The following is a 23,804-nucleotide window of genomic DNA, read 5'->3' as shown; positions in this document are numbered from 1 at the left end:
CCACTCCTTTGTCACTGAGCGAATGAAAAGCGGCTATTTGCAAAGCCACTGTCCAGCACGGGTGGAAATCAGGAGCACTTGCCTTGGAAACATTCCCCAACAGGGCCAAAGAGAAGGGGCTGGCAATGGGGGACTTGGGTCCTGCCAGAAGGCAGGAAAGAAAAGATGTCCAAAAGCCATTTATATCTAGAATAACTCGGTAGCCTGCATTTTATTGGACATGGGTCACTCATATCAGAATCTTCCAGGATGGACGTTTAAAATGCATATTCCCGGGCCCTATCCCAGATCTAATATGCTGGGATCTCTGGAGGCGGACTTGGGAATCTACGTTTATAACAAACTCCCTAGTGGTTGTTTATACTCATCGAAGTCTAAGATCTACTGCCTCCCAACTACAGACAGGTCTCAGAAATGCAAACATTTTGGCATTGAAGTTAGATCTGCCAAGAAAACCCTATAGCTAGAAAGAATTCAAAACCATTCTTGTCAGTCTATATGATCTGGCTTGGAGTTTAGAGACTGTGGTCATCTGTGTCATACCCAGGACCCTTACCACCCCACTAAGCGGGGCTCTTTAAGAATTAAGGAGGGAACTTCAATCTCAGTGTTAATCTAAGAGGTGGGGGCATAAAAGTTATTTAGGGAGGGAAATGCCAGATTCCATGTGCCAGAGAAGAGATAGAGGATGAGGACTGAGTTTCCTGATAGGGCAGGGCCACGCAGGTGGCGATCTGACTCCCAGATAGTTCGGGGGGGCTCCACTACTCTCTCTGGCCACAGGATGCAGCCCAAGGACTCACCTCTTTGGGCCGCCCTCCAGGATTGAGGGCGATGGTGAGAGCCAGCTCGGGGGAGACACACTGGACAGGGGAACGAACCCCAGGGCTACGGGGGGATGCGGGTTCTGGAGACTGGTTCTCATACTGTCCATCGCTGGCTGCCCGCCTCCGGAGAGGGGCTGGGGGCTCTGCAGGCTGCTTCTCCCGAGCCTGCACCCCTGGGAGGAATTCAGGGCACAGAGGGCAATGAGCATTTTAGGCGAGAAAGGATCGATCAGGCCCAGTTCCCCAGAGAAGGCAGTGCATCTTAGCCAGGGGCCACGCTGGAGCTGGGCCTGTCTCCCCTCCAGACTCCCCCACTGCCTCCCTCTGCCCACACCGCAGGCTTTCTCTGCAGGGTGGGGGATCTGCTGTGAGGTGGGGCTGGCCTTCACCAGGAATCTCTACCCTGCACAGGGTTGGGGCCCAAAGCACAAAGGGCTGATACGAGAAACAGATGTCAACTCCTTTCAAACCCTGCAGCCAGAGGGCCAGAGCTTCCAGGCAAAGAAGGGAAGGTGGAAAGACGAGAGACAGTCTCCAAGGTGACCGCATCAACCAACAAGCAACATCAGGCCCGTGGGGAAGAACTTTGGAAAGAGCACATAATGCATCATCTTGCAAATGGTGCTCCCGAGAAGGAACAAAGAAATGACTAAGTCTTGTCATGAAGTCCCCAGCCCCAGCTGGCCCCTAGAATATTGCTGGCCTTCTCTGGGGTTCCCCAACCTCCATCCCAGGCACCTCTGAAAACGCTTACCAACTGCCCTTATGCTGGCCCCTCATCTGCCCACCCCTTGTCTCGCCCCAAAGATGGTCCAGCTTCCCACCGCGCCCCTCCCCGCAGATCAGCAGGCAAAGGGCCTGAGGTCATGGGCTCCATCTGGTTTTCTGTATCCCCTTCCATTCCACAGGCCGAAACATGTTGTTAGCCTCGCCCTCCTTCCCTCCCACTCTGTTTTCCCACAGCTGGGCTGAGGCACGGAACCCATTGCCTCACTGAGCTGGCTCCAGAATCCTAGAAAACTTACTCCCCACGTCGCAGAGGCCAAGACCCAGCCTGAGGACAGGCTTCTTGTCTTCATTAATCTTGTGCAAGGACATTTTCAGCTCTGCCTTCACCATACCCCGGGAAGGGCAGGTTAAGTGAGGGGAAGTGCTGGGACATACCACAGGGCACGGGGGCCCCCGGCCGTGCCAGCCTCATGCCGACACATCTGGGAACACGGTCCCGTGGCACACTGCACCCAGAGACACATGCACGTGTGCACACCACTGGTCCCCTCGGGATGTGCCGGTGCAGCCCTCCTCCAGACTGAATCATCTGCCCTCCACGGTGGGGTTCGCGTGCCCCCCCGCCCACCCCCGCTCCGGCCTGGTACAGCCACTAAGGCTGCTGTGAAAATCACATGCTGGGAAGCTTTCCTAACTTGTCATGAACAGTAGGCTGCCGATGCCAAACTAGGGACAGACACACACTCTCTCACGCTCACACACACACACACAGGCACTCCGACACACACTCATCCGATCGCGTAACTGGGGACCCCATCCGGACAGCAGCAGGACTAGTGCAGCTTTTACAAAGGCAGAGGGACCCAGGTGGGGTGCGGTTTCGAGCCTCCACTTAGGGCTCTCTCTGACTCAGAGGCAGCCTGCCTGCTATCTCAACCAAGAGAAAAGAACCCCGGATGGGGACAGTGAACCAGACTCACAAACTGCTTGACTTAAAGCAAATAAGCCCTCCTCTTAAAGTGCCCTTATTTTCCAAATAGAAAAATGGGGGTCACGTAGTCCTAACATGGGTCTGTTACAACCATCAACCCGGACTAAAGACGCAGGCAGGCTCTCCCAGGGCTGAGCAGTGCCCAGGACCCCAGGGTGCGGCCACCCCAGGCTCCCAGCCGTCAGAGAGGCGGCAGCCCCCAAGCACCATGCTGCGCCTGCAGGGGCTTCCTGCCTTCGCCCCGCTTCTCCCACCTCCACCGAGCCCCTTCCTCCCCAGGCCTCCTGGGCAGCCTGGTTCAGAGCTGCCGCGCATTTCATTCCTGGCAAAAACATTAGAAAGAAACAGACATAGCCATTGATTTTCTAATAATAACTGTGACAAAGGAGGCCCATTTGGGAAAGGCTCTTGGGGTTTGGAACTAAGTTCAGCTCCAAGGTTAAAAGAAATGCATTAGGGCTGGTTTCAGTTCCGGCTCACCCAGCCCCGCAGCCTCTTTCTGGCAGATCCCTATGCCTTTGCCAGGGGTGGCTGGTTTCCCTGGTTGGGGATCTGATGTCTGCCCTTGAAAAGTGGGTCTGTTTCAATTCAAGGCCCTAAATCTCCCAGAGGGACAGAGAAAATGCTCCCCGGCGTGCCCAGAAGCATCCTCCATGTTCAGGTGCTGCAGACCGTTGCAGCCGCCCAGGGAAGGGGCCGGACCGCTCGAGAGGGGCTTCCCACGGCAGAGGATGCAAGATCCTAGCCCAGTCAGCCATCTGAGAATGATCACACCTCCTCAAGTCCTGAGGCAGGGGGACGGACAGGATGACCCCCAAAGAGCTAGACTCGGCAGAAGGGGGAAGACCCCACATTCCACTCCCATGGAGACAGCCTCTCCCCCCGCAGTGAGCCCCATGGCACCAGTGGCCAGTCAGAGCCTCTCACATTCTTTGAACACAGTATATCACTGTTGTCCCCTTTGGCAGGCCCAGATATGCCCCAGAGTGCTGGAGAGCCATGTCCCATCTCCCTTGTCCTTCTCTACGGGAGGGGAGACAGGGCATGGCCGGGGCGGGGGTGGGCAGGGAAGAGAGCCCTATTGTTCCTCGGCCAAGCTGGGATGGCTGGACACAAGCTAACAGCCAGTGTCAGAGAGAGAGAACACCCCTCCCTCATGTCCCAGAGACTGACCGATCGTAAAAATAGGCTTACTCCCCGCCACCCACCTCCCCACCACCACCACCCTCAACCCCAGGACTTTCCCGGTCTCTTGGCCCGTTTCCCTGTCTCTGTCGAGGCCCCTGTGTCCATGTGGTCCACTCCCTGCACGCACGCATGCACACACATACACATACATGGACACACACACACACACACACATACAGAGCCTTCACCCACAGGAATGGCGGTGGGTCCGGGTCGCCCTCAGAACCTCTACCCCAGCAGGAGACCGCGGGGCTGGAGGAAGCTCATGAAGAAAGGTGGAAAGAGTGGGGTTGAGGGCCTCTGGAATGTCTTCCTTCTAGCCCCAGGAGCATGAGGAGGGGGACGCCCTCATGGCAAGGAAGTGGCCTTTTGGATAATAACATTCAGAAGCACTTTGTGTCCTCTGAAGGCTGCTCACACACTTAGGCACCGGCCCTTCCCCACCGCCTGGAGGACGGCAGTCACCTCAGCCGAGGGCCTGTACACAGACCGCCAGATCTGAAGAGCAGGGTGCCAAACAGCCCCATTTCCTGCGGTTCCTCACTGCATTCCCCAGGATGGTGCTGTGTTTGAGGGAACAGCTGGTTCCAAGGCTCCCCTGAAGTGCACTGGACCTGAGGCAATGAATCCCCTTCACCTAACACACACACACACACACACACACACACACACACACACACACCGCACTTCTGGGGGTTGCAGCCCCAGCATACATCAATGCACCCACTTGGGCAGAGCATAGGCGCCCACCGCCCGAGTCCCCTGGACAAACGCCCAGGTGTCAGGCTTCATCACACGCCTCCCCTACACCCCCCAGACTGGCCGTGTCCACCCCCACAGACCCAGCTCTTCTTTCCAGCCTTCCGATTTCCAAAAGCCTGGATTCCTCAGCTCCAGGCGACGGGGTTGGGTGTCCGACAGCATGCCTGGGGCTCCGAAAGCCAGGTTCTCCGGGAGGCCACCTGCTAGGCCAGGGCACCAGAAAGCCACACGGAGATCACACTAGCAGCCCCAGGGCAAGCCATGCCAGCTCCCCTCGGGACAGGCCCGCCGCCCCAGACCTGCCCCAGCCCCCCAGGTCCAAATGAACACTGCACTCCCCACCACTGGGCCGAGAAAGGGTGAAGGGAGGGAGAGGAGGTAGACAGGGGCATTCTGCTAGAGCCATCTCCCCATTTCCCATGGACTGGGAAGAGGAGGGTCTGTGCAAACACCAGATACTGCCATGAAGAGTCAACAATCCCCACTACCCCCTACACCTGTTCCCGGAACTGCTCAGGGCCATGGCGTGGGGCAAGCCTGAGCACAACCTTCTCCCTCACCTGGGCCTCCAGGCTCAGAGGTGCAGGGAAAACGATGAGGCAACACCCTCCCCAGAGCTGACAGCCTATGGGCAGACGTTAGTGGGCATCATCCTCAAAGAGAGCAAGGGGACCCTTGATGAAGGGTCCACCATATTGGGGCACGTCAAGCCACCACGCAAAATACACGTGGCAGGGCTATGACGTCTCCCTTTTCCACGTTAGGAAATTGAGCTCTGAGTAATCAAGAGACTTGCCCAGGGTCACATAGGGGGTCACAGGCAGAGCCAGGACCATGCCCAGGGCTTCTGACTCTTGGCCATGGGTCCTAGGATCAGAGATTCGGGATGAGGTCAGAGGGGGTGCCATGTCCCCAGAGAGTACCGCACTCAAGAGTGGACAGGGCAGCAGGTGTTGGGCACCACTCTTTGTCATGAGCCTGGTGGCCCATGCAAAGCACAACCTGGCTCCTGCTGAGACCCTGGCCCAGCAGCCTGGGCGGTCTGGCCAGGGTGGTCTGGCCAGGGTGGCTGGAGAGCGGGCTGTCCCCGCCCTCACCAAGCACACTCACTGCAAAGGCCTGTGTGTCCATGGGGAGCCTGAAAGTTCATCTAGTCACCCCAGACCGTGTTCCTATCAGTAAGGCCAAAGCCAAAAGCATCAGGCCTGTGTCCATGCAGAAGTGGGAGCACTCGCTCATGCAGAAAGGAGGGGAAGAGGGTTTAGAGAGAGGAGGAGAGAGAAGTGGGTGCGAGGGCCAGTAAGGAAAGGAGGAGGGGGTGAAGAGAACAGGAAGAGATGGAAAGAAGAAGATAGAAGGGGGAGGAAAAAGAGGTAAAGGGGGATGGAAAAAATGAACGAGGACGAGAGTGGGCAAAGGTTGGAAGAAGTGGTCCATGAGAAAGAGGGAAGAGAAGCTGAGAGCTACAATGAGGGCCAGAGACTTATAAGGGGGAAGGTGGGGAGGGGAACCAACCAGAGAGGGAGGAAGATCGGAGCCGGTGGAGAGGAGGCAGCCGAAAGCTGGTATGCCCCATGCCCTGCAGCTTGGCATTGTACGCTGCCCACCCCCACCCCGGGGAACCGGCAGGGAGAGGGGCAAGCAGGAAGGGAAGGCAGGGGGGAGGGGATGACACCAGGCAAGGAAGGCACCACACCCGCGTCACAGGGGACAGATGGACACAGGACACACAGAGGACACAAGGGACGAGGCATTAAACAAGACGAAACAAAACAAAAACAAAGAGAAAATCAAGATTAGTTGTTCTGAGTCTGGGATCGGGCCACACGCTTGGAGGGAGGTGGGAGGGTGTCAGACAAGAAGAGAGGGTGCATCCAAGGTCTTGCTTCTCCAGTGGGCAGGTGGACCTCTTGCTGTCCCACAGGACGCCACATCTCTCGATTTTCTAACCCCAGCATGGGGCAAACAGGTGACGGCCCGGGACCAGGAGATTGCAGTCTATTGCCCCACAACTCACCTGCCCTCACAGTCAGCATGGCCCCATCCCGGGACCTCTCTCCTCTTGTGGTCACCTGCCTCTTCCTGGACCCAGCTGTGACCCTCCCAGCCTGAGTCCAAGGGCCACAGTCCCTAGCATCCTAGCACCCCCCTGCCCTTCGTCCTTCCCTCACCCCCACCTTAGCAACCCTCTTCCCCGGAGTCCCTTCCATTTCTACTCCAGCCCAAAGCTGCTGGGCACCACCCAAAGGCCCTTAAAATGAGCCCACCTGGATGCACTATAAGGACTTGCTATGCCCTCCTTTTATCCACCCTCGCTGACTCCCTGACCCCACAAGGGCCGCACGGGGAAACCCTGCTCCTTCCCCTACTCTCTGCTTCACAAACTACTACTCCACACCAGCTTCTTGGCCACTTCCCCCTCGTGCCTCCAACTGCCAAATGTGGGAGGCTCTGGGACTCAGCTCTGGGACCTCTTTTCTATGTGTGCTCCCTCCCAGGTGCCATCATGCGTGCCACACTTCACGTGACACCGTACACAGGCAACCTCATGTACTGGCATCGTAATGCCCACGTTCCTAAGCTCCAACCTCTCCCCGCAGAGGTTTCAAGAGCCTCTCAAATCTATCATGGCCAAAATCACACTTCGGACATTCCCTCCAAGTCTGCTCTTCCCACATGCTTACCCATCTCAGTAAAGAGCGACTCCACCCTTTAGTTGCTCAGGCCAAGAACCCTAGAGTTGTCTTTGACTTTTCTTGTTCATACCCCACGTCTAGCCTTGATGGCTCCACCTCCCAAACTGTGTACAATCTAAGCGCTTCTCACCATCTCCACAGCCCCCACTCTGATCAACAGCAGCAGTCTCTTCACTGGTCTCTCTCCCTTCCATCCTGGCCACACTGATCCTTTTAGAACAAGTCAGATGATGTCACTACTGTGCACACAGCACACAGAGTAAAAGCCAAAGTTCTTAGAAGCACCTACAAGGCCCCCTGCAAGCTGGCCCCCAGGCCCATCACCTCCTTGACTTTGTGCCCCACTACAAGCCTCACATCAGGCACAGCCCGACCTCAGGGCCTTTGCACTTGCTGTTCCGTCTGCACATTCCCTCACCGCCCAGGGCAGCCTTCCCTGATCCTATGTAAAGTGCAACCACCCACCCACCCTCTATCCCTCACTGACACTCTCCTGCTTTATTTTATCTCTGTGGCACTTATCACCCATCTGACATATTATATATGTATTTGCTATTTGTTTATTGTCCATCTCCCCCATGAAGGCAAGGGTTTTTACCTCTTTTGTTTACCGCCATTTTTCCAGAGCCCAGACTAACACAGACTAGGAATTCATGCCGAATGAATGATTGAATGGGCCTTGATGTCATCTCCTCTTTCCACGATGAAAGGTAAAAGTTGGGTTCTCAATTTGAGGTCCCGAAGCTTGATACAGGTATTTCTCTATATCTGTATTCATCCTTTACTCTTACTTCACAAGGAGGTATCCCACCTCCTCACTGAGCTTAAATCATCCACCTGCGCTCCTAGGCCTAGAGCCCCTCTTCCTTCCTTACTGGTCTTATTCTAGCAACTTCTTTCTTTCTCTTCCATCTTTTTCTTCTTTCTATTCCCTCCATATTCAACCTCTGCTCCTCCTCCTCTAAAAACATTCTCATGGCTCCTATATTTACAAAAAAAAGGCTCTCCATATCTTGCTACACTCTTTAGCTACCATCCTCTTCCCTTTTATCATATAACCACTCAAAAGAATAGTTGATATCCTGATTGCGCTGCCTCCCTGCACTCACTCCTCAATCCTGCAGTCTGCTTCCGTCACCACCACTCTACGGAAAGTATGTCTTTGAAAATTCCCGGGGCCACCTAATTGGCAAGCCCAGTGAATTTTTCCCCGTCCTCCTCCTCATGATCTCTCCAGTGACATTGTGAACCCTCCCACCCCTCCTCCTGGAAACCCTTTTCTGTCTTAACTTCTGTGGTGACCCACTGTCCCTGTCTTCTCTCACTGTCCTGAACATTCCTTCTCAGCCCCCTTCCCCTCCGTTCACCTCATGGCCATTTCATCCTAAGTTCTTTTCTCTCCATGCCCTCTGATATAGATAGCTCATTCATGGCCAAAGCTTTAACCCACGTCTTTGTGAGGATGACTCCAAAACCTACAGTTCTTTCCACTCTTTCAAGCTCCAGTTCCAGATGTTTAGCTGTTTTCCATACATCGCTCCTGCCTGCAGGCTCCACCGTCACCTCAGACTCAACATACAGAACACAGATGTCTTCATCTTCCACAAAATCCTCTTCTCCTAACTCCTGGCTTATTAATGGAACTAGCATTCTGTTCCTATTCATGGAGCCTCACAGTCATCTTTGATGTCTTCCTCTCCTTCACCCCTACATCCAATCAATTTGTAAGCGCACTGGTTCTACTCTCATGGTATCCTTGGCACCCATCTCTTCTTTTTCATATCCATGGTCAGCACCCTAATGCAACCCCCAACCCAGTCTACCTAATAAACAACTACATGTCCCGATTCAAAATCTCTCCTATTTTGCCTCCTCCCTGCCCAGATCCACCAGATACATCTTCCTAAATTACAGATCTGATCATGGCATACTCCCAACTGAAACATGGCCATGGCTTCCTACATTGCCACTAGATAAGATTCAAGCTCCTTAGTCTGATATTTTAAGACCAACCAGAGGCAGGTCCCAGGCCACTGCCTATATGCTCTCAATCTACTATATTCTTCAAACACTTATGCTTTCCTGTCTTCACTAAGAATCCTGTCTCTCCAATGACCCCACCCACTTTCAAACTCCTATTCCTCTCCCAAGGCTCTATTTAAAACCCACACTCAACACACTCCTCCGTCTCTTCAGCTGACACTGATCTTTCCTTTTTCTTCACTCCCACAGAAGTTTCTCCATATCTCACTCATTAGGAATGACTTCATTTTAAAGTTCCAGTTCTTTCTCCCCTTACTAAACTCTAGACTCCTTAAAGATAAGATGCGCATCTGATCTCCAACATGCATTGAAACCTCTACCTCTAGAGACATCTGAGATCAGTCCAGTCACAGAATCAGGATCATAAGATAACATGGACTCAACAACTCTGACTCCTATTTCTTTTTCTTGTCTTACTGCACTGGCTAAGATATCTAATACAAGTGACAGTGGCGATAACAGGCATATTTATTTTGTCCCTGGTGTACCAGGAATGCTTCTAATGTTTCACAAGAAAGTGTTATGTATGCTACAGATTCCTGGTACCTACCCTTTATCAAGTTAAGAAAACTACCCCTATATTCTCTGAGATCTAAGCTGAAATAAGACATAAGGAGTTGTTGGATCAAAATGGAATGAGCCAGGGATATAGTATTGAGGTATGGAGGAGGTATTGAGCCAAAGAAGAAAAGGCAGAACTGCAGGAGAAAAGCCAGGAGAAACCAGATCAAGTTCATGGCCACAAAGAGGCTCTCCCTCAGATCTGAGCTTCCTGGGTTACTCATACTGAAGCTTATGTTCCAGCTTCTTGCAGAAGAACACAGAAGAAGCAGGAAGAAGTGGTACTGGCCTATTCCCTGACTCCCAGACTGTTGTACACAATGATCCTGCCTTTGCACCTTTACTTACACAAGCACTGCAGACACTCTGCAGGGCCACTGAGGAATCTGTGCTGACATAAATACTTTCATGACAGGGCATGGACCAAGGAGTCTCCTTTATAGCCCTGGGGACCAAATATATCTGTCCCCTCTATACATCTCATCCCTTCTCCTGACTGAGTAACTCACAGTTGGTGGAGAAGACAATAGCAGGGTTGGGGACAGAGACATTGTACCAACATCCCTCCCTCCCTATGACTCCTTGGCAGCCAAAGCCGGGGCAGCTAAGGATATGGATATTGACAGTCACGACTTCAGAAGCTGGTAAGAGATAAAAGGCTGAGGGGAGATGCACTACAAGATGGGCATCCTTCTGGAGCCATTAAGGTATGGCTTCCTTTAGAGCAAGCTCCAGGAGAGCTATACAGAGGGGTTTCTGGTAGGGGAGAGGAAATTCACTCTGCTTCCCCAGAGAATCTGCTCATCATTAGGTTAGAGTGTTACTATTCCTCAGGCCACCTCATCTCTGTAAAATATTAAGAGAGCCCCACTTCTCTCCCTTTAACAAAATCTCTGACAAAGAAGCCAGTGGTCCTTCTCTCAGGAGCCCAGAGGTGGGAAAAAGAAGATGGCAGCCCCATGTGGACCACCCCACCTTGTGTTATAGAGCTACTCAGAGCACCTCTAGAGTTATAGAGCTACTCATCCTGTGTTTTGACTCTCAGCTAAAAGCAATGATGTGCTCCTAGACCAGCTCTCCAGGCGAAGTGAATCCCTGATGGCCAATTTCCATGACATAAATACTTTCCTCATGGCCAATTTGAAGTTACTCAGAGTGGAACTCGGGGCCGTGCTCTGCTCTGAAGCACAGCAGGGCATCCCTGCCCCCACACCCCGGTCCCGGACCCAGCCTAATAGCCAGCCAGCCTGCCCTCAGCTGCTTCCCCAAACCCACCATCCATCCCCACGTAGGGGTCTCCCTCTCTCCCTGCAGCTGCTATGGTGTCTCAGCTTCCCTTACATTTAGGGAGAGGGGTGGAGGGCAGAGTCAGCTGCCCAGGCTCCTCTTCTCCTCCCTGAGCTCCCACCACCCTGTCCGCTGAGGGGCTTGGCACAAGGTCTCCTAGCCCCCGTCTCTAGTCCACCCCTGCCTGGCCTCACCTCCACAGTTAAACAAACCCACAGGATTTCTCACCGAGTGTGGCTGCCCCCATGGAATGGTCATGGGCTTAGGCCCATAAGAAGGAAGGGAGCCCTTCCTGTCCCTCCCAACATGGCCCTGCACACTCTGCCATTTCTTGCCTTGATCTCCCCAATAAGCTCTCTGGTCACCACATTCCCTATCCTCCCTCCAGAAACATAAGCCCATTCTCTGATAGGAAATGGAGCTTTGTTTCTCAGTGCCTGCTTCTCATCCACAGCGGGTCCGAAAGCAAGGACTAACAGGACAGCTGAACGAGAAGGAGAACCTTGGCCTCCCCACCAAAATGAGACCTACCCGGAAGGGACCCACCAGGGTTGAGCACTCAGGTAGAGCCCCGGCCTTAAGGACACCCTCCCTTCTCTGTTATGCCTCTGGGAGGGCCCAAGGGGGAAACTGGGTCTACAGAAGCCTCCCTCCAGCCTTCTCCACACCTTCCCCCAGGAACTGAAGTCTGAGGATGCAGGCAGTTGCAGAGAGCGTCTTCTCTCTGCCTAGAAAATCTGTACTCCAGCCCCACAGTCACCACTTCCAGGAAGCTTTCCCTGATTGCTCTAGGTGGTAAGCCTTGCTTTCCCTCCAGCTCTGGGGCTTTAGCCCCCACCCCTGTCAGAGCACACCTTACACTCCTGTCTACCTGTCCCTTCACTATACTGTAAGCTTCTTGAAGGCAGGAACTGAAAGACATTGATCTTTGAATCTCAATGCCTGCCTTAGAGCCTAACAGACAACGAACACAGGGAGGGATGGCTAGCGTGTGGGCTCCTGACAGCCTCTTCCCCAGGTCAAAGCAGCGCCTGCCAAGGGGTGATGGCTGCCCCTGCACCTCCCCCCAACAAGACCAACCAAGACCAAAGAGGGAAGGCATGGAGGGAGTAGGAGGGGATTCCCAGGACTGATGGTCCCTGAGGCTCTTACCTGCTACCCGGTGGGCCACCAGCCCCTCCAGGTTCAGTGGCTCCTCCTCTGGAGTGTGGGATGGGTCTGAAGTTGCCTCCTTTGGTGGGAGTTGAGGCTGAGCAGTGAGGCCAGGGAGAGAGGCTGGGGGCTGCTGAGGCCCTGGAGGGCTATGGGTGGTTGGAAGGAAGGCAGACGAGGAGGACGAGGCTGGGCTCTTTGGACGGAAACTCTGGCTGGACCCAGGAGGACATGGCTGATAATCATAAGGGGAGTAAGGCCTGCCGGAAGGGAAGGACTCCAGGGCCAGGGAGGCCCGCGGGGCCGGCTCAGGGGTTCCCAAGGAATGCCCACTGGGGATGTAGCCAGACCTGGACTGGGTCAGTGGATGGGGCTGGCAGGCGGAGCCGGAGAGAGGCTGGGAGGACAGCGGGGAAGCCCCTGGCCAGGCCCCCGGGACACTCTGGGACTTGTGCAGGGGGGTGGCAGCTGTGGCCGGCTCCAGATCCAGCATCAGCATGTTGAGTGCTTCGATGGACTGCTCAATCTCCTGCTGGGAGGCTGCGCTTGGGAACTCAGGGAGGCCGGGGGTGGGGGTCTCGGCCAGCGGCTGGGGGCTGGGCCTGCTGGGCCCGAGACTCTCCAGGTGGGCTCTCTCCTGCTGGCGAGGGGGCGGACGAGGTTGCTGTTGCTGCCAGGAATTCAGGCCCCTCTGCACAGCCTCCCGGCTGCTGCCCCCACGGGCTGGAGCTGGGGGCAGCTGGGGCTCGCTCTCCGGAAAGGACTGGGAGCGGAACATACCGCTGGGGTCAAGGCCATAGTGGGAGGCGGTCATTGGCTGCGGCCAGGCTGGGTGGGGCCCCTCCCGCTGGTAGCCAGCTAAACCCTCCTGTGCGGAGTAGGAGGACCGCATGGGGGCCATGTGGCCGGCATGGGCAGGCACCACCCGGCCGGCGGACTCATAGGGGTAGCCCCCGCCATTGACCATCGGTTCCACGGGGTAGGGCTTGTCCAGCCCGTTGGTCAGTGAGGACAGGGCCTCCGGGTAGCCTCCCTCACTGGTGTTGGTGACCCCGTCCAGGGAGGACAGTGTGCCCATGCTGCCCACGCTGTGCCCATCCTGGTTGGGCAACTCATCATCCAGGATGTCCGTCTCCCGCTCAGATGCCAAGGCCCCGCCGTTGACATGAACCTGGGCTGGGACGACGTGGCGGCCGGAGGAGGGCACGGCCGGGCCCCCCACGGGGCGGGACCGGAGATGCTGGGTGCGGTACATGGGCCCTGGCTTCTCTCTCTCGACACCGAAGCCACTGAGCAGGCGGTCCAGCTCGCGCTTCTCCTCGGGACTCAGGGCAGCAGGGGCACTGGAGGGCCCGGGGGCAGGCTCGTCGGTCTTGTCTGTCTTGGTGGAGGCTGTGGAGTTGCCTGAGTCGCTGCTCACGGAGAGGGTGTGCTCCACGTGGTTGGGGGTGGCCGACAGGGCGGGGCGCACGGCATTGACAGCCCCAGTGCTGCCGTGCAGGGAGTCCTTCTTCTTCACCTTGGCATACAGGCTCCCGTCCAGAGGTCCCTGAGTGTGACCCACCACCTCTGCAAGAGAGCCGGAGGGCAAACAACAGACAGCAGACGTCAGTGGGAGGCAAGGACACCCTCGCCTCTCCCAGAGGGAGTGAAGAGCTTCCATTCCCTGGATCTCAAAATCTCCCCGCACCACTCAAGACAGAGCTGAGGTCAGGGGGTGTGGGGGAGGAGGACAAAAGGACCCCTAGCCAAGGCTTTTGGGCCCCAACACCCAGCTCTCAGGGCCAGGCAGTGCAGCCTAAGCGGGCGGGGAGGGGGGTCTGGGAGCAAGATGCCTGTCCAAAGGCTGGCCCTGGCATTTCACCAGCTTCCCAAGGACCTGAAAGTACTGGGTCAAGATGGGGTTCAGCAAAGCCAGCAGTCCCCGTGTCAGAGGGGACATGCTTTCCCTCGGAACGCTGGGCTCGTGGAATTCTGGAAAGAGGATCCAGAGACCAGGGGGGCAGGGGAAGCATCTTAGGGATCCAGAACACAAAAGGAGATGCTCTCATCAGGGAGGGGTGTCCCCTGTGTCATTTTGTCTGGGGACCCCATGAGCAATACTTTCTCTGAAAGGAAAGAGTGAGCACTGGATGGCTCAGGGCCAGAGAGCTGACTCAGGAACGAAGAACTTCCCCACCCAGAGGGACTCAGTGATTTCACACCCTGTCCAGTCAGCAGCCCAGCTTCAAGCCCCGACACACACACACACACAGAAGCCCCTCCCCTCCCTTCACTCCAAGGCAGGCCCCCAGTTGGCAAGAAAAGAAAGCCCCCTCCCAAATACTGCACAGACTCCAGCCAGACACCAAGAGTCACACACACCCACCATTCACACACAGGAAAACCAGACACAAAGACGTCCAGAGACACACACGCCAACTAATAATCACCCAAGTCAAACACCCAGAATTCACCCAAATCAAACACCCTGGTACACTCTTGGGGTCCACTAGATAGCGGCCCCCGAGGCACCAAACACCTTGCAAGGCACTTTACATACACATTATTTCTAATCCTGCGAGTCAGGGAGTATTATACTTTAAGGATGGGAGAAAGTGAGGTTCACAGAAGTGAGACCATTTATCTGCAGATACACAGTATCTGGTAAAGCTAGATTTAAAATGAGAACTAATTTAAGATTTAATTAAAATAAAACTAAATTAAAAGCAAAACTAATTTAAAATCAGAACTTCAAAAACCATTCAATTTTTATTATTTCACACTGTCTCTCATATCACACACACAGAGAGAATAAATGAAACACATAAAAGGCAACAATAACCCCAAAATAAATACTTAAATCTAAAGCCACAATCATTTCAGAAAATACAAACTCCTACCATGTCCAAGGATCAGCCCTCAGGCCAGAAGTGGCAGCCTCTAAAAATAAACACTCATACAGAAGCCCACAGCCAAAAACAAGTGATCAGACAACCACAAAACAGGAACATCCTGATCAACATACACACACACAAACCACAGGCCGACCAAATGACGTCACAGGGAGCGAGCACAGCGAGGCCTAACGAGGCACATCGTCCATACACAGCCCCCGGGGGCTGGATGCTCTGCCCATTCACTTAACTCTCCAGGACCATCTCTCTGTCCCCAGTTTTCCCTGGGGCTTTGGGACCTTGGCCAGCAGCAGGTCCCAAGTGATACTGGGCCAGAGTGTGGCCGCAGCCACGGGCTCCCAGGGATGGGGCTGGTCTGAATTGGAGAGAGGTCTGAATCTCCAGCAATCTGTGGCTTGTGCTGGGGCCCCCAGTGGCTGCTGAGATGCAGGCGCAGGCATGCCTGCCTCTTCCAAATGGCCTGTCGTTGCCTCTGAAGGTGTCGAAGCTACTGAAGGAGAGAGGCTGCCCCTCATGCTGTGTCCTTCCAAAGAACTGGGCTCCTTGCTACATAAAAAAAGAGACCCCAGATGGCGGCTTCCATAGGGGGAAAGCATTGAAGACAAGAGCTCTCCTCCACTCAGATTTCTGGGGGTGATTCCCATGAGGGGGGCCCCTTAGACCAGTCAGTGGGAGGCTGACGGGCTGTCCTTCCTTCCCACTGTGCCTGGAAAGCCCTGGCCCCACTCCAAAGCTCATGCTGTGAGGCCAGGGAGCTCCTCCATCCCCTGCACCCCCTAACCTCCCAAGTTCATGCTCGTGTGGTCTGGGAAGTGGGGGGAACAGCAAAGCAAACTGTGGAATGTCCAACAGGCTCCCCATTTACACTTAGGGGCAATGAGAACCTCTGGGTACAAATCAGCGTAAACCGAGAAGTATTCTCTCCTTCAGGGAGAAAGTAGATGCACCCCCGCATCTCACTTGGGTTCATAAAAAAAGAGCTTTTAGCAAGAGAGCTACAAAAGCATATCCCCCGAGGGAGGAAGGGAGGAAGAATTCACACTGATTACCAGCACCTGACATCTTGCCCCTTTTGGCCCCTTCATTGATTCTGACAACGTCGATATAAACCTATTCTGCCATGTAATTTACCCCCGCACGGACCACTGTTTGCAGCAACATCAGGAACAGTAACTGCCAGGCCGCCAAGGCTGAGCAAGAAAATCGAAGAAGTGTAGATTGTTTAACTAAATCTTTTTCACACAATACAAATGGAAATGTCTACTGCTGTCTTCCAAGGAGGAGCCCACTGCTCCTGACTCCGAGTGCTGGCCCCACGCTCCGGGCTGTCCTGCACCTTCACTGGCCTTCCTTTTCCCATCAAGGGGGGACCGTGAGGACACCCAGGCCCGTCCCGGGTCTGTCTAGCCCCTGGGAGGGCTCCTCTGAGAGCCCAGTGCGTTGGCGTGACCCCAGCGTGGCAGGTACCCCTGTTCCTCCCATCGGAGATGAAGCGCATCCCCCCCACACACATGCTCGTCCTTCCCTTCTGCCGGGCCACTGCGGCCACATTAAGTGCTACTTAGCAGGACCACAAGAAGCCGGAACACAACGTCGGTTTCAATCTATTAAGGCAGGAAGGGCAAAAGAGAGAGGCGGGCAGAGCAAGGAGGAGGAGGGAAACAGAGCCAGAGGAGAGGGTGGGGGGAGATGGTTTCGAGGCTCTCAAGCCGAGGGGCCATGAGATCCAACTCAGTTCCAGCAGACTCCAGGGGCACGGCCAACTCAGCCAAATCCTCTCGGGTGAGAGCGCATTGGACGCCCAGTGCGGCAGGGAGCAGGGGACAGAGGAGGAACCTGCCCGATCGGGGCCAGGGGTACCGGCACAGGTGACAATTGAGCAGAAGGACAGCCGGCAAGGGCAACACAGGTTGCAGGCAGCCCAGGGGGGGAGCTCACAGCCCCACGAGCGGGCCAGCCAGAACATCCTGTCTCGTGGGCCGTCTCCCTGGCCGCTTCTCTAGGGAAGCCGAGAAGCCCACAGTCCCTTCAAGGCCCCACTTGCTTTGTCTGAATACGTCTCCTGGCTCTCCCAGCAGCTGCTCAAAACCCCAGCTCCACCCTCAACACTGAGCCTGATTGCACCAAGAGGCCCTTCTTCCACGGCGGCCGTAATCCAGATGTGCGAGTCATGCTTTTGGAAAGCTCTGAGGAAAATCCCCAGCTGACTTGGACGTGGACCTACTCCTTAGGCTCCCTCCAGCAAGCCACGGAGGTGTGCGTGGTGCTAGAAGCACAGTACGGGCAGGATGCAGGGAAGGAGAGATGTGTGCATCCTGCACACTGCAAAGAGAATGGAAGAACGATGGGATGTAAGAGGTGACCTGGGTTTAGGGTGGTTGTTTTCCAATTTTGATGTTCATAGTAATCTGTTCCAGGGGTTGTTAAAAATGTAGATGCTGGGGCCCTACCCTCAACGATTTTCACTCATAGGCCTGGGGCGAGGCCAAAAAGCAGTATTTTAACTCTCCCAAGGCTCTGGGGCTCACATAGGTGGATGATATCTTGAGAAACCCTGACCCCAGTGGCCAGCACTTTGGACTCTGAGATGAAGGACCCCTACTTCTCTTACTAACGTCTAGTGGGGAAATTTCGCTTATTTAGAGGTCAGGACAGATGGCCCAACCATGCAGAATAAAAGGTGCCAGCCTGGTTGACTCCAAGAAAGAAGTTTCTTTTGGCGATGAGTCAGCAAGGAGCGACCCCTCCTTGTCCAACCAGCAGGCCTGTTTTGAATAGTGAATGATTTATTAAGGTTTTCAGGATGGGGCCCTTCAGGATAAAAAGTCCTTTGGGTCCACATCCAGCAGAATAGCAACTCATTAAAATATATTATGCAGAACAGAGTGATAACCAACCAATGTAGAGGAAAATCAAAGAGTGCCAATAGGAAGAGGCATCATGCCCACCCTGGACACAGGTAGTTTAGAGGCAGACCGGGGCCCCAGCACACCCAAAGGGAATCTCAGCTTCTTAAACAGGGAGTGGGGCATCAAAGGCCATGCGCGTGCATCTAAGAAGTACATGAGCTTTGACAAGGGCTGAGGCTTGGCCAAGAAGCAGCCAAGAGAGCAAGGCCTGGACATGTGAACCCTTTCGTCACAGATTCTCCCTCAGCCATGGAGGGAGCCAGGCTGGGGTTAAGACCAGGGCTATTGAGGGGCAGCATGTGGGAGCCAGAGGATGGGGCTGGGTACCAGGAAGGCCCCAGGAATGTGGTTCTGGAGAGAAGACAGTGGAGAAGCACCCCTTCAACCCCTTGTGCCAGATACAACCATTACTCAGAAGGATGGTCCCCATCTTAATGGCAAGTCCACTTGCATCAACCACTTAACCACACAGAGCCTGGCCTCCAAGCCTGGGGAGTGAGATTCAAATGCTTGAAGCCTCACCTTCACCGTCCTCAATACCCCCAACACCCTTCACTCCTCATACTATCCATATGCTCTTTTCTACTCTGGGCCTCGCACATGCTGTTCCCTCTCCTGAAAGATGCTTCTTCATGTTTCTTCCCCACAACTCTCAAGCTCCCTGGAAAACCCCTTTCTCCTCCTTCAAGTTCAGCCTGAAGTTCTTTGGGAAGCATCCCACAACCTAACCCTTTTCACAGCCCTCCAGACTGAAATTAACCTCTTCTGAGTTCCTGTTGCCCAGGGCAGACAGCTCCCGTAACACAAATCACCCACTGGCTGGTCATTACTGCTGTTCATGTTTGTCCTCCCACTAAGCTGGGGGCTCCTCGAGAAAAGCCTTTGCCCCCCCCCAGTGCCTGGTTCCCAGAGGGTACCCTTCACGATAGGGTCTATGTGAACAGTGCCTCTTGGAGCTTAATGCATAACCTGCATGGCTTATAGGACAGCTCAGCAGAAGCAGGGCCTGGCACACATTGCATGTTTCACAAATGCCTCTTGCATCACATTAAATAGTCCAAAAAGTTATATATAGTCCTGTCAGCCACCGAGGCACTCTTCTGCTGCCATCCAGAGATGTGAAAAATCAGAGGTTCAGGGGGGACCCAAGCTTCTCCCAAAGGAAAGAGAAAAGAGAAAATATCATGACAGAGGAGGACTCTACACAGCTGGTCGCCCAGGCTGGGCACAGTGGAGGTCCTGAGCCAGAGCCTGCCCCACGGTGTCCCTCAGAGGACTCCCCAGCCCCACTCCAGGCCAGTGGACATTAACTTTCATAGACTAAGGACCCTTTGGGATACCTGGTGAAAGCCCATAGCTGATAATTGCCCCTAAAATGCACAAACACAAATTGTGCACATAATTACAGGGGGTGAATGGACACCTCAAAGTCCACCAATGGATCTTAAATTTAAATGTAGGCATCCAACAGGGTGCTGCCTCTGGGGATCCCTCTCTGTTGCCCGGGACTCCATGAAGAATGCCAGGCTGCATCCAAGAGGAACAGGAGAACACATAAAAAAGGAAAATCTTCCAGCTGGAGGAGCACAATTGGGGTCCAACCCAGAGGAGCCCACTGAGTTGCGACCTGCCCGAGGGAGGTGAGTGTGAGAAGGAGATGAGGATGGACAGGGTTGTGCAGAACCTCAGCCCCACGGCTCAGGCACGGCCTGGGGTCCTCTAGAGACACCGTGGCAACAGTGGCAGGGATCTCCTGTGACCCTGACTGTGACCATCTTGGCCTCCACCCATGCCGACCTCCCATCCCACAGGCAGCCGGGGACTAAGGCAGCCCTTGTTTCTCACAGCTGCAGAGAGCTCTGGAACGTCTCCAGATGGGAATGGGCTTTGTCAGGGACTCTGAAGGTCAGCAGAATTCGGGTTGAAGGGAAGTCCCCAAGTCTCTGAAGGGGAAGAACACAAAGGGGACACAGCCTCTGGGATGGCAGAGAGCAGGCAACAGGTGCAGCCCAAGGGACTTAGGTTCACACTGGGAGGTGTCTGCTGATGGGCACGTGGTGTCAGGCCCTGTGGACGGAGACAGATGAGGCCAGAGTGGCCAACAGACACCTGCCTGTCTTTCTGCTTAATAGCACTCGGAGGGAACCCGCTGCCTTCTCAGAGACTGAACCAAAAAGAAATAAGATTCTTCTCAAGGCTGCTGTCCACCTTTTAACAGGTGGCTTTGTGCCCCGTACAAGTGACCGCACCAGAGTCACCCACAAACCTGCCTCTGTGGCCCCGGGGAGGGTTGGGGGATAGTGGGTGGCCACCTCCATCATTCTGCTGTGGCAAGAAAGAGAGAAGGCCCAATGTCCAAATGGAGCCCTGGACTGAACGTCAGCCTGCGGGCCTGGAGGATGGAGAAAGTCAGCACTCAAACAGAAATGGGAAAGAGAGCCTCCCCCATGGGCTGCTCCTGTCTCCGGTGGCTCCAGGAAGTCAGTGGAGCCAAGAGAGCTTTCCAAACGCCATGGGGATTCTAGCTGAACGGTCTCAGGGCATCAGTGAATCCACTGCCCACCCCTCATTTTACAGGAGGACAGTGACACTCAGCAGGCCCAGGGCACCCCTCCCCACCAAGGTCACCCAGCGCAGGGAGGTTCATTGCTCTTTCTCCTAATGACCTTCAAGGTGAAGATGACTGGAGTCTGGGGGGGGCAGGGGGGCAACCATGGCTGCAGACCAAGAACCTCCCAATATAATACATGGGGCTTCATGGAGCGCTGATGACAGATGCGTCCCCAGGCCTTCCTCAGGAAGGACCCACGGTACTTTCACAGATACCATCTTACTTAAATTCCTCCAGAGAGAGGGAGCAGGGACAGAAAAACTCAATCCTGACCTTTATTTCAGACCCGAGGGACCAGGGCATGGAAGGACCTGCCCAGGTCACAGGACGGCCCACGCCTGTGGGGCAAATGTGAACTTGCAAGGCCAGCCTCCTGACTCCAGCCTGGCCCTCAGCTCCCACGCCAGGCGCTATAAGCAGAGCCTGGCACTCCCACTCCCTGCCCGCAGCCTCTCTGGGCACCAGATATCACAGGCACTCGGGACAGTAAAAATAGCACCCGAGCCCACAACAACCGAAGTCCTTCTCTGCCAGGCCAGGGCGCCCGCCCGGACACTCGGGGATCCCTGGCCAGGAGGACGGTCAAGCCACTCCAAGCCCTGCCAATGTTGGGGGAAAGCCAGGAATGGGAGCCCGCGGGTGGCCCACAGGGGAATGGTCAGCACTGGGGGGCCTGCAAAGCTCAGACCACAGAATGGGGGGGTGCCCTGAATACACGTCCCACTAGGAGTGTCTCAGGGGCTCGCCATGCCGCCACCACATTCCCTCCACCCGCCACCCCATCCTCATCCTCCGTGAACCATTACTCCCAAAGAGCGCGGCCCTCTCAGACACACTGCCCCCCACCCACAGACTCAGCCACCCCTCAGACATGAGGCAGTGGCTCTTCCGAGTCCCAGGGCAGTGAGGCCAGGAGCAGGGCAGCCGGGTCCACCTCCAAAGGCAGCACCACGGGCCACGGCCCCACGCATTCCCCCCCCACAGCCGCGCTTCCTGGGGCCAAGTCCACGGCAGATCCCGGTGCACGAGCCCAGAAGCCCCCCAGCCCCAGGTCCAACGGAGAGCCAGCCAAGGACCCACACAAATGCCCCGCGGACACTTACCCTTTGGACGGAGAGGCAGAAAGGGGAGGAGAATAACTGCTCTAATTTGCTCTCTGCTCCTTGTGCCTCAAGTTTCAAATAATTCCTCCATGGCTACAGCCCCAAGGCAGTCTGCGTCCAGCTCGGGCTCACTCAGCCCGTCAGGGGTGGGAGGGGCCAGTGCCGCCGCCGCCCGGCCCTCCTGCCTGGTCCACACGCACCACCCCTCCCTCCCTCCGCTCGCTCCCTCCGCTTGCTCTCCCCCTCCCGGCCAGCTCGGCCTCGCTCTGGCTTGTAGGAAGCCAGTGGGAGAAAACTCTGTCTGTAATTTCAGCCAGCTGGGTCCCCAGGGCTTCACTTATCATCCTGTAGCTATGCGGTTCTTGAATGACATCACAGTGGCTTCCCAAGCCCTCCACACGGAGCAAGGCGCAGAGACTGCCCCTGCCCAGCCGGCCCGGCCCGGCCCCAGTCCCAGACCCATCAGGGCCCCGGTGCCCAGCGAAGTGGGAAGACCGGGCCCGGGAGCCGAGTGGCCGGGATGCTGGCGGGATGCTGGCGGGAAGGGCCAGAGTTCCGACGAGGGTACTGAGATTTATTTCCCCAAATTTTTCCACATTTTTTTTCCACTCTCAGCAAATGAAAGGCAGAACAGATGACAACAATTTTCCAGCTGCTGAACAATAAGGTGGAAATCTTTTTTCCCCTCCCTCTCCCCCTCCTTCCCCCACACCCCCACCACGGGGCAGAGTCTAGGAGCCAGGACACTTCCTTGGCTTATAAAAGGAGGAGAAAAAAAAAAACCTACAAGCCCCTGTACTTCCCAGAGGTGACAACAGGCCTGAGGAGAGGCACCGAGGTGTCACCCAGGCAGGTCTCTGGAAAGGGGAGGGGAGGCGGGCAGGTGGCCCAAAGTTACATTCTCAGGGAAAAGCTTTGGATTCTGGCCCAGCAACCTTGACAGTTCTTGAGGCCCGACTTTGGGAAGGCCAAGTGGGCATCTGGCCCAGGACATCGATCCACCAGGCCACTTAGGATGCCTCCAATTGACTAGCTATCGGTATTCAGTTGGTTCCAATCTATAAAGATCATGAATGGCAGAGAGAATAACTTCTCAGAGTGTCAGTGACATCCACCTTCACCCCCAAGCACCCAGACCTAAAGCAGGCCCGTCCGCCAAAACCACGAGAGCTGCCCAAAGTCCCCACCACGATCCTGGATGCCCTAAGAAGTGCCAGAAGTCCCTGACAGTGGGACACCACTGAAGAGCAAACATGGTACCGAGTGTCCTGTCTTAACTGCATCTTCAGGGACAAGATGGGTGAGGTTTCCCCCCCACCGCCCCATACCACAGAATTCACAGGAGCCATTAAGAATGGGGAGGGTAGGTGCGCCTGGGTGGCTCAGTCGTTACACGGCTGCCCTGGGCTCAGGTCATGATCCCAGTGTCCTGGGATCAAGCCCCGCATCGGGCTCCCTGCTCGGCGGGAAGCCTACTTCTCCCTCTCCCACTCCCCCTGCTTGTGTTCCCTCTCTTCGCTGTCTCTCTCTGTGTCAAATAAATAAATAAAATCTTAAAAAAAAAAAAAAAAAGAATGGGGAGGGGAGAAGTGGATTTCCAGAACTGGGGGCAGGAGGACTTCCAATTTTCCCAGGGCTGGACTGTTGGAAGAGCACAATCTGGACAAACTACTGCAATTATCCACCTATCTCCACAGAGCCACCTGGAACTAACCAACAAACCCCAAGCTCCTGTCCACCCATGTTCCTACTCAACCCCCACCCGCATCAGGGTTAACGGATATTTTATTTGCATACAACCCTCTTGTTTATCTGTGAATCCCATAAACACTATTTTTATAAAATTTTGTAATTTAAAAAAATAAAATAAAACAAAATTTTGTAATTGTTAAAATAAACTTAAGTTCAAGTAGTTCTAAGCATCAATAACCATATATACATATAGTGTAAATCTATTCTTTTTTCTTCTAATATGCATTAAAATAAATGCACCTAAAATCATCTTATGTGTAACTGTCAACCTGGCCAACATACCACACTTTGGAAAC

The 23,804-nt window shown here is 54.9% G+C and overlaps 1 protein-coding gene across 7 annotated transcripts in view; it reads right to left on the bottom strand.

The window, feature by feature from the left end:
* Positions 1-23,804, bottom strand: part of TNS1 (tensin 1) — a 201,539-nt gene that overhangs the window by 33,379 nt on the left and 144,356 nt on the right. For 5 of the 7 annotated variants that reach the window (XM_032402452.1, XM_032402457.1, XM_032402465.1 and 2 more), the window contains 2 exons: positions 12,237-13,805; positions 804-1,000 (listed from right to left, as the gene is read on the bottom strand). In XM_032402452.1, the coding sequence (XP_032258343.1) occupies positions 804-1,000; positions 12,237-13,805 (1,766 nt within the window). The remainder of the gene's footprint in view (positions 1-803; positions 1,001-12,236; positions 13,806-23,804) is intronic. The other 2 variants (XM_032402469.1, XM_032402471.1) reach the window with 1 other exon arrangement.

The sequence above is a fragment of the Phoca vitulina genome, unplaced genomic scaffold, assembly GCF_004348235.1.
Source record: "Phoca vitulina isolate PV1807 unplaced genomic scaffold, GSC_HSeal_1.0 scaffold1, whole genome shotgun sequence".
NCBI classification, from domain to species: domain Eukaryota; kingdom Metazoa; phylum Chordata; class Mammalia; order Carnivora; family Phocidae; genus Phoca; species Phoca vitulina.
Note: the sequence above shows the minus strand (reverse complement) of the source record. Positions and strands in the feature narration are given on the sequence as shown.